This window comes from Xenopus laevis, chromosome 3L (genome assembly GCF_017654675.1).
Source record: "Xenopus laevis strain J_2021 chromosome 3L, Xenopus_laevis_v10.1, whole genome shotgun sequence".
Lineage (NCBI taxonomy): Eukaryota > Metazoa > Chordata > Amphibia > Anura > Pipidae > Xenopus > Xenopus laevis.
The window spans coordinates 152,783,330-152,794,011 of record NC_054375.1 but is presented as its reverse complement, the minus strand read 5'-3'; the positions used below and the strand labels follow the sequence as shown (position 1 = coordinate 152,794,011).

General features: G+C 40.8%; 1 protein-coding gene across 1 annotated transcript; it reads left to right on the top strand.

The window, feature by feature from the left end:
• The first annotated feature begins 3,376 nt into the window (after window positions 1–3,376).
• On the top strand, window positions 3,377–7,173 carry gal3st4.3.L (galactose-3-O-sulfotransferase 4, gene 3 L homeolog). Its single transcript, XM_018251763.2, has 3 exons — window positions 3,377–3,616; window positions 4,099–4,387; window positions 6,177–7,173. Exons 1-3 carry the CDS (start codon window positions 3,423–3,425, stop codon window positions 7,002–7,004), a joined length of 1,311 nt encoding a protein of 436 aa, XP_018107252.1. The 5' UTR covers window positions 3,377–3,422; the 3' UTR covers window positions 7,005–7,173.
• Window positions 7,174–10,682: the final 3,509 nt, after the last annotated feature.

The following is a 10,682-nucleotide window of genomic DNA, read 5'->3' as shown; positions in this document are numbered from 1 at the left end:
CAGAGAAGTGTTCTGATGTTGCTCTGCTCAGGAAGGAGATCAGAAGCCTCAGATGCCTTTCCCCATCTCTTTCTGAGAAGAGCAACATCAGAACACTTCTCTGTTTTACTTTTGATGGTATTTCTATTTTACTCTATATTTATAAGAACTGACCAGCAGGTGGTGCTGTTACAAAATTGGTAGTTAATAAAAACCTGAATAGCTCTGAAACTGGAAAAAAATAATGCTGTAAATTGCAAGAGTGCTTCGAAAAGCACCCTGAGCAATTTTATGAAGATTTTTTCAAGGTTGACTTATACTTGAAGAATTGTATAGAACATGTACAAATGCCCTCCTCTGTTTTGGATCTTCAGTGGTTTTTCCATTTTCCCAGCTGTTAAGCTGTAGCTAAAGAAACAAATATGCTTGAATTAATGACAGCATATTCCTTTGTTGGGGAAATTCAGTTACCGGAGACCACTTGAGGTGAAAGACAGATTTTATTTGGCACGAGATCCGTGGATTCTGAACTCACAACCAGCCAGAACCTGAGCAAAGGCATCACAGAGTGAGTTATTGGTGAAGAGCATAGAGATATCACTCCATAGCCCAGAAAAAACAAGAACTGGTGGCTCTTCCCCCAAGTCCAGGGTACTAGTGACCAATGCAAGCTTGAGGACAATATCCATCCAAGTCAGGGAGAGCCCAAATTGGGGGCATAAGGAAAAGCCATATCGTATCCATAATTTTTTTGGGTGAAAAATATTGTTGTGCGTCAAAAAAATGTTGACGCCCAATGACATTAATGCATTTCAGCAAATTTTCGCTATTTCACAGGTTTTGGGGCGAAGCAAAAAGGGTCAGATTCGTCCATCAGTAATGAGGTGTCATCGTTGACCAAATTTTACTTCCACTGTTTAAAGCATCATGAAATGCACTGGGAATGGGATAATGAAGCCAGCAGAGAATAAAACAGAGCTGCCACCTCTTCTGGACATTTCGTCAGTGCACTCTTCTGGTGTTCCTCTCAGGCGGGCCCTCTCTGAATTCACATGCTGAATTCACACACAGAACTTGATCTCTCAAATGACTTTGCTCTTAAAACAAAATGATAGCTCTTTATTGACAGAGAGGTTCATGATCTCTTGCTTGGTGCTGATTTGACGGTTCAAACATCAATCACTTCACTATTACTCAATGTAGTGTTCACAACACCCCAGATGTAGTACTAACTCATTTACTGATTTGGTGAAAAAATTCCCAGTGCCTGGCAAAGCTGAAAGTGGCCCCTCACTCAAGGAATCTCATATCCCTGAACCTGAATGTTTCAGTCGCAATACTGTCAGGTGAAACCTTAGGGTACTAATCCAATTGGCCTCCTCGTTGGAGCTTCTGGCTGCCCTACTAATGATCTTTATCCTGCCTCTCACTACTAGAGTGAGCTATTGCTATAACTTTCTTGCAGTATCTTCACCTACTACAGTTTCTAAACTCCCATGGAAATATTTTAACCCAGGAAAGGGAAACAACTCTCCCTCACAACTGTAGATAAGAACCAGCTCTTAACTGTCCAAAACCTCCTGGGGAACTGCCTGAAATAAAGGCTGTCAAAACCTTTACCACGAGCAGAATCTTTCTCTGAATATTAATCTAAGAAGGAGAAGAGGATTTTTGTTCCTCCCAACATGAGTGGGAAAAATGTACTACATGTAGTTCCAACCAATGCAGGTAGTGCAACACTTTACTGTAAGCTTATATACATTAAGAGCAATCCATCAGGACTGGGCAGGGGTGGGCTGGCTTATCAAAGCTTTGTACAAACACCATCCCTCAAGCGTCTCTATATACCCATAGATTGTTCCTGTGTATATAAAGGGATTATGCAAAGGAACCTAAGACATCAGACCTCTACCTGCATGGATACAGGTAAGACACCTCTAATACATATTCTAATACATATTAAGGTAGTTTAGTGTATTGGTAAGGATAGGGGTGCAGGTTATCTGTCTGCTTGTAATATACTTAATATATTATATCAAAATGCTTTAAGTATTAAGCATTTGTGTGTATGTACAGTATATTTAAAGGAGAACTAAAGCCTAACTAAATAAGTAGCTAGAAATGTTGCACATGATGTTTTGTGCTTCTGTACCAGCCCAAGGCAACCACAGCCCTTTAGCAGTAAAGATCTGTGTCTCCAAAGATGCCCCAGTAGCTCCCCATCTTCTTTTCTGCTGATTCACTGCACATGCTCTGTGCTGCTGTCACTTACTGAGCTTAGGGAGCCACTCACAATATACAGTACACATAGAATAGAAATGTCACAATATAAGGCTGATTAGTAATTAATACACATAATTACTACATGGTAGCACAGAAACCAGTGCAATTAGCATCAGAATTTAATAATCAGCAAACCTGTAGCATCAGCTTATATTACAGCCAGGGAAGCTCATTTTCTGCTGGATAATTAGTGACGAGCCCTAAGCTTAGCTTCTCAACAGCCAATCAGAGCCCACTGAGCATGTGAGTGTCACAGACACTTTCCAAGATGGTGACCCCCTGTGACAAGTTTGAAGTCCTGGATCATTGCTGCTATTAACAAGCTAAAACTTTAGCCTCGTGCAATAAGTTCACTATATAAAGTATGGCATTTTTAACCAATATTATTTTTAGGGTTTACTTCTCCTTTAAGTGTATCTTATATTATTGCATAAGTAAACCTTTAAAATAAGTGAATATAGAATTGATGAGAGTGCTATTCTAAGCATTTTTGCAATGTACATTATTTTTTTATTTATTTTTTATTCCAGGATATTAAGGGATACATGTACTGTTAATATGAATGAATTTTGTTACAACAGCGCCACCTGCTGGTCAGTTTCCCACCAGTCTGACCAGCAAGTAGTCAAGGAAGTTGTCAGGAGAAAGAAAGAGGCTGCTCTGATGTTCTTCTGCTTAGGAAAGATGTGAGAAAGGTTTCTAATTGTATTCCTAAGCAGGTCCAGTGGGTCTATCCCCTCCCAATATATGATAGAATGTGCAAAAGAGATGCGATTAAGCCGGTTATTTCTTCTACCTTGTAAGCTGGTATTGGAAACCATGTAATGTCTCTACATGAACATTATGTAGGACAACTAAATCCACCCTGGAGGGGTCATCCTTTCAGGGAGATCTTGTCAATCTGGGTGTCCAAATGCCTGATATGAGTACAGCTAAATATATATGGTTGTCCATTTGGGATCTATAGGCTACTTATAATATTAATAGGAGTAAAGCCTTGAGGGATTTGGTGGAATAAAAAGCTTAGCAGGAGGTCAACCCTTGATAACTGGTGGACATTTATAAAGGTGGTGCAGGAAGTGCAGGACATATGTAACCGGTTGTATAACTACTTTATAAACTAAATTTAGACTGGTCGTATTTTAGCCTTAATATCGGTCATGGTTTTGTTCGAATGCCAGCGTATATATATGTGGCGCATTATGTTTCTGATGCTTTACAACCTCACATTGGTGCATTTACTTTCCAGAACCATGAGGTTACTTCAGATCTCTCCAATCCACTGGAAAGGATTGTTAGTCCTTTTTGCTATTGGTTTCATTACTCAGTTCTTGGGCAGGCATCTACAGAAAAGGTGAGTGATCCTAAAAAACATAATTCTGAAGGGCACACCTCCAATTTAGACTATAGCAGTCAAGAGTCAGTAAACTGGAACTGCCGAACGACACAAATAAATTGTTTGCTGAAAGACCAAGAAATTATAGGATTAGAGACATTTTATTATGTAGGGATAGGGAAGGAAGAAAAATGGACCAAGTTTCGGATTCTCTAAAGAAAAACTGGACTGCAAGAGTGGGGATATTTATTTTCTGGCATTTCTTGATGTTATACAAGGATTGGCAGCAGTTATTTAAGCTAAATAGTCCTTTTTTTGTGGGGAAACGAAATAAGAGGGGGATCTAGGGTCTTTCTAAGTGACCAAAAGTCTCTTGCCCACTGAATTTGTGTCAAAGAAACAGAAGACCCATTCTAATGTTGTTAAACAGTTTCATATATCCAGTTGTGTATGGATTTATATATGTAGGGGATGATACATGAGATTTCTTTCTTTACTAGTTCCCCTCAGACCTTCACTGTACAGCGCCTACTCTTCTCACCCTCAACATCAAATTGTCAGCCAAAGTCTCACATAGTGTTCCTGAAGACCCATAAGACCGCCGGTAGCACCGTACTGAATATGTTAAACCGATATGGGGACAGGAACTCACTAACATTTGCTCTACCCCAGAAGTATCAGTTCAGTTACCCCAACCTGTTCAACTCTAACATGGTGAAAGGATACGATGAAGTCAACAAGTCAACGTATGATATCTTGTGCCACCACTTGCGCTTCAACCTCCCGGAGGTAAGGAGACAAGGACACATTTAAACTATTTCCTTGACGATGTGGCCCATTTGGTAGCGTTCCTGTGGTCATTATGTATAATAAAATGATTATGGGGTGCCTGATAGTGACCATTACTCTACCACTAAAATGACCCATGTGCCATTACCCTAAAGTTGTACAAAATATAATAATAACACAATCAGATACGTCAATATGACTGGAATGTGGGGTTCCAGTAATGCCAACCACCCCAAAACCCTCTTGATACAAAAGTGTTTTGAGACTCAACCTTTTATTTTTCCCCAGAGGGACTGTAGCACTTACCTTTATGAGCTGAATTAGACTTTATTAAAGGTTTTAAGCCCCACTGATAAGCCACCTAAGACTATTCAGACCCAGCTGGCCTCCCTGTAGCTTTCCACTATGCTACATACCTCTACTGTTTGCAGGAGGTCCTGCCTTCCCAAGTCTGTCTCTGCAACCCCATTTAAGACTGTAACACTGCCCCTAAGCCAATCTCTGAGGAGTTTAACTGAAAAGCAAAAGATTTTGTAAAATTCTGACTTTTTAAAGTAGGAGATCTTGACCAAAAAGCCCTTTAATGCTCTTGTTACCAGACTACCTTGTTGGGGAACTTTTCTTTGTCAGTTCTGTGACTGGTGAAGTAATGAGGTATAAAGTGGCTGTAGTAGTCAGTGAACCCCAAAAAGGACCTTATCTCAGTTATTGTCTTTGGAATTGGGGTCTGCATGACCTGGATTAGGGCACCTGAAAGGTACAGGGTCTCCTTGTAGGACAGATGGCATGATAGTAAATTGGTATAAACTATAGGGAGTTGCAAAGGTAGTTTTGGGTTTAGACCTTTCCTCAATAGGAATATGCCAATAGCCTTTTCTTAAGACTAAGGTTGATGTATAAGTTGTCTTGACCACGGAGTCTAGTAATTCATCCACTCACGGCATTGGGTAGGCATCAAATTTAGACACTGCATTGACCTTGCACAGGTCTACACAAAACCTTATTGACCCATCTGGCTCAGGAGACAGGACTATGGGGCTACACCAGACCCTATTAGACCCCTAACCTAAACATGCTAGCTCCTTCCTCGCAAGACCTTTTCTACTGTGATGGAAGCGATAAGGGTGAGATGCAATTTTTACCCCTGGCTCTGTTTCTACTTTTTGTGTCATCCAATGTGTCTTACTAGTGTGTGAACACATCTGTAAACTGTGATATTAGCACCAGCAGAACATTTTTCTGTGTTACTGTGAGTGCCGACCCATAGGCTGATTCTAAAGGACCAACACAAGCCACACCCACTCTCTCAAAGGGAACATGTATTAGATAAAGGTATCAACGGTGCAGGTTTTGGACATATTTGGCTGTTTAACTTTCAGTCTGGGTACATGGCACAAAAAGCATCAAATGATTTAAGGTTGTATCGCTGCCCAAATGTCCACCCCAGTGAAAGGTATAAACATCCCTTATAGACTCCATAGGAACCAACATTTTTTTTCAAAACCTCCCATGTTCTTGTACACTTTGTATGTGAGGGAAAATATTAACAGTTACAGGTTCAAATATTTTGTCTCCAATTTACCACTTTGTCATAGTTTAGCCAACGTTGGATCCTCTCCCAGTTCCTTTCTCAAGTTAGAGAGAGACATTGATATATGTGGTCTTGGACAGGTAAACCATAAATGTCTTTACCTTCAGACCCATTTTTAGAAACCCAGTCCTGTTTGTCAGGTTGTGAGTGTGTCAGATTATATGTTACTTAAAATATAATAAATATTTTTGCCTCCAGGTCAGGAAGCTCATGCCTGCAGATTCCTTCTACTTCACAATTCTACGGGATCCAGCCACCTTGGCAGAGTCTTCTTTCTCTTATTATCACTCAGTGTCATCTGTCTTTAAGAAAGCCCCCAACTTAACAGAGTTTATAGCTCACCCTTTATACTACTACAAACCAGGGGAGAAAGGAAACCAACATGCACGCAACTTTCAGTGGTTTGACCTAGGACTGGACCCTGACACTCCATTCAATGAATCTCTGGCCAGAGCAGACGTCAAGGAGATAAAGAGGGTTTTCAACCTAGTTCTACTCTCAGAGTATTTTGATGAATCCATGGTCCTTCTGAAGGAAGAACTCTGCTGGGATCTTGATGACGTTGTGAACTTTAAGCAGAATAGCCGTGAGTCTTCCACACCACTGGATAAAAGAGAGAAAGATATGTTACGAGCTTGGAATGCCCTAGACTGGTATCTTTATGTCTACTTCAACCGTACCTTCTGGGAGAAAGTAGAGAAATTTGGGAGAGAGAAGATGGACATTGAAGTTAGTAGGTTGAGAGAAAGAAGACAACAGCTAGCTGAGATATGTTTGGAGGGGTTGGATCCTGTAAGAGGGAATGAAATCAATGAAAAGGGTATTAAGCCATTTCAGTTTGGGCAGGAGAAGATCATGGGGTGGGTGGTGAAAATGGACCTTGAGCCCAACACTCGGGCATGGTGTGTTCAAATGGTAATTCCTGAACTGCGATACAAGGACATCTTGGAGGCAAAGCAGTTTCCTGGAAGTGTAAGAAATGGGTCTAAGCCAGCGGGGACTACAGTGAAACTTTTAGGGTCCTAGATGTTTCATTTTAGGTGAAAAATTGCAATCAAGCTAGGTTTTCAGAATACTGGTGTGATTATTGTTGGGTTCATTGAACATGAGACCCATAAGACTTATACAAGGACAATATTTCAAGGTGACTGTCCTTCATGCTGCACTCCTTTCACATGAATATGATTCAACTTTAGTGGAGACTGTGGGAGAGAAAGACTTGATCCTCTTACCCAAAGGGATGGAACTGCTCTTAGATGTCATTATCAGTGCCCAGGTGGCAGCTCTATGTGCGAGCAGATGGCAAAATAGATGTTAAATGTACTGATTTGACTCATAATACAAGAGGGGGTGTGTATAGGGATTAGTGATTCTCATGGAATGCCCACATGATTGGCTAATGTCAGCAGGTGTCACTAGGTGCATTATGGTCAATATGGTCATTATATTGAGAAGCAATATGGCAGCTGACACACATATACATAAATACACAGGTTCTGGAAATGTTCTTGCTACACAATAAATCATATACTCATGGGGGGGGGGATTCATAAAAGTGCTGATATTGAGACAGAATAAAAGTGGAGATAAAACTGTCGAATTTGCCACCAAATTCACAAATCTCCACTTTTGTGAATTTGTCTTTTAAACATTATCATTTTCAGATTGTATAATATAGGGATTTGTATCAGAAATATGTTTTATTATCTTAGATCAAGTGTCTAATTGCTGCCAAAACTAAAAAAAATTGCTGGGAGGCTTTAGTTTTCATTTGCTAATATTGCATCATTCATTAAGATAAAACTAGTAAAATAATGCAAGAGTTAAAAAACTTTTTACATATCAAATTGTATAAAATACACTTGTTTAGTTTCATCAGTGTTTTACTTGTTTTGTTTATGAGGTTTTTACACCTATAGGGTAAAACATAAATTTGAGCCCTGATTATAAATTGCTAATCCCTACTAATATGCTAATTCTTCCCCAATGGGAAACCTACAAGAGGTGTGAAATGAAGATTGGGTGAACCAAAGCAGAGCAACTGATCTGACACATGGGGAAGACTTAAAGGGATCCTGTCATCGGAAAACATGTTTTTTCAAAATGAATCAGTTAATAGTGCTGCTCCAGCAGAATTCTGCACTGAAATCCATTTCTCAAAAGAGCAAACAGATTTTTTTATATTCAATTCTGAAAATCTGACATGGGGCTAGACATACTGTCAATTTCCCACCTGCCCCTGGTCATGTGACTTCTGCCTGCACTTTAGGATAGAAATGCTTTCTGGCAGGCTGCTGTTTTTCCTTTTCAATGTAACTGAATGTGTCTCAGTGGGACCTGGGTTTTTATTATTGAGTGTTGTTCTTAGATCTACCAGGCAGCTGTTATCTTGTGTTAGGGAGCTGTTATCTGGTTACCTTCCCATTGTTCTTTTGTTTGGCTGCTGGGGGGGGGAAAGGGAGGGGGTGATATCACTCCAACTTGCAGTACAGCAGTAAAGAGTGATTGAAGTTTATCAGAGCACAAGTCACATGACTTGGGGCAGCTGGGAAATTGACAATATGTCTAGCTCCATGTCAGATTTCAAAATTGAATATAAAAAAATCTGTTTGCTCTTTTGAGAAATGGGGTTTTTAGTGCAGAATTCTACTGGAGCAGCACTATTAACTGATTCATTTTGAAAAAATTTTTTTTTCCTATGACAGTATCCCTTTAAGGTGGCCATACATGGACAGATTAAAGATGCCGATATTGGTCCTTTAGACCGATTCAGCATCTTATCTGCCCATGTGTGGGGGCTCCCGACGGGTCCTCCCGATCTATATCAGGCCAAAAATCGGGCAGATATCGATTGGTCAAGTTTGATTTTTTTGTGACCCATCGGAGCCCATTCGTAGTATTGTAATTCGATCGTTCGGCCCCAGCTCCAAACGTTCCGATTCATCCGATACTGCCCAGCCGTTAGTGGGCATATTGAGTTAAGATCCACTCATTTGGCGACCTTGCCAAATGAGCGGATCTTATAGTGTATGGCCACCATTAGGGCAGAGACACGCTGCGATTTGGGGAGATTAGTCGCCCAATGATAAATCTCTTCTCTCCCAACTGCCTTCCTGTGGGCGATTTACATTCTAGCCGAAGGGATGGCACTTGGAGCGCTTCGTTTTCTGAAGTCACCCCAAGGTTGCCTCACGAGGAAACTTCAAGCAACTTTGGAAAATGAAGCCGACGGGATGGCAGTTCTTGGTGGGTTTGTCACCCGGAAGAAAAGGAAATTTGTCGCCGAGTGACTAATCTCCCCATATTGCAGCATCTCTGCCCTTATACTGAGCTTTACTCCATGTCGGGAGAAATTGTCGCTTAAAATGTTGTTTTTGCACCGTTTTTATGTTGTTTGAAAGACAAATTCATAAAAGTGTCTTTCACTAAAATATGAAAAGTGTCGGTTGAGTCGTAATTTAGGCGGATTCCTGTTTGTGAATATGGAGAAAGTATTTTACACCAGTTTACCAGCACTTTTACTTTTGTGAATTCCCCCCAAAGTGTACTGCTAATTCCCACCCATAAAATGTTCTTTCTGTCGAATAATGTGCACCCGTGCCCTGTACTCTGTATAGCTGATCCCACCAATAAGTAACAAAAACAAAAATACCTGGAAAGGAAAAATCTACTGTTCAGGGGAAATCAGAGAGGACAGTTCCCACTCCAATGTCTAAATACAAATATTCAGAGATGACTTGTTCTAGGCCACAATAAGATATTCCTGCTGCTTCATTACTAGGTGGTGCCATTTCCCAGTGTGCAGTATTGTGCAGCAGAACCAGGTACATGTATAGGAAATCTCTCTCTTGTGAGTGATCCTGCTGATCTGTTTGAGATGGGAGCTGGGGGGTTTCACCTATAGAACATTTACCTATATAGGGAACCCCATAGTCAGAGTGCAGGGAGTTAGTTAACCCTTTCCATTCAGCCATCAAAGTGACTGGAACTAGTGCAGCTGCCTGAGCTATTGCTAAAGAAGTAATCCCATACCTTCCAACTGTCCCGTTTTCAGCGGGACAGTCCCGCTTTTGACAGCTCAACCCCGCAGTCCCACATTTGTACTGAAAAGTCCTGACTGTCTCTGCATAGCCAGAAAAAGATACAAAGTTTCTAACTTAATTGGCTTTTGGCAGAGAGCCCAGAACAGCATACTCACAGACAGCACCAGCCACAAAATCCTTTGGTTAAAACGCCTTTATTAGGACATGGGCTCTGACCCAAAAATTCAGCAATGTTTCAGACTGCCATGAGTCTTTTATCAAGCTATCCTCATATCCAGTCACTTATTAAATCATGTCACTTCCACCTAAGGAACATATCCAAAATACCATCATTTATCACCCAAGATGCTGCCAACAGTGGTGTAACTAGATATTACTGGGCACCACAGCAAATTATTTTTCAGGCCCCCAAAATTTTTAGCAGTTGACTTGTTTTACCAATATTTATTGAAACTGTATATGAATTAGGGCCTCATGGGGCCCCTATACCTCCTGGGCCCCCCTGCAGGCACAGGGTCTGCTTCCTCTATAGTTACGCCCCTGGCTGCCAAAATTCTTATTCACTCTCTCATCATATCACGTCTAGACAACTGTAACTCTCTTTTAATTGGCCTCCCCCTCCAGAGACTGTCACCTCTCCAGTCCATAATGAACACTGCTG

Bases quoted from the DNA above. Each gene is read 5' to 3' on its own strand.
- gal3st4.3.L (XM_018251763.2), top strand. From the start codon at position 3,423: ATGGTTTTGTTCGAATGCCAGCGTATATATATGTGGCGCATTATGTTT. The intron at 3,617-4,098 runs GTGAGTGATCCT...TTTCTTTACTAG, and splicing joins GGCAGGCATCTACAGAAAAG to TTCCCCTCAGACCTTCACTG. The intron at 4,388-6,176 runs GTAAGGAGACAA...TTTTGCCTCCAG, and splicing joins TGCGCTTCAACCTCCCGGAG to GTCAGGAAGCTCATGCCTGC.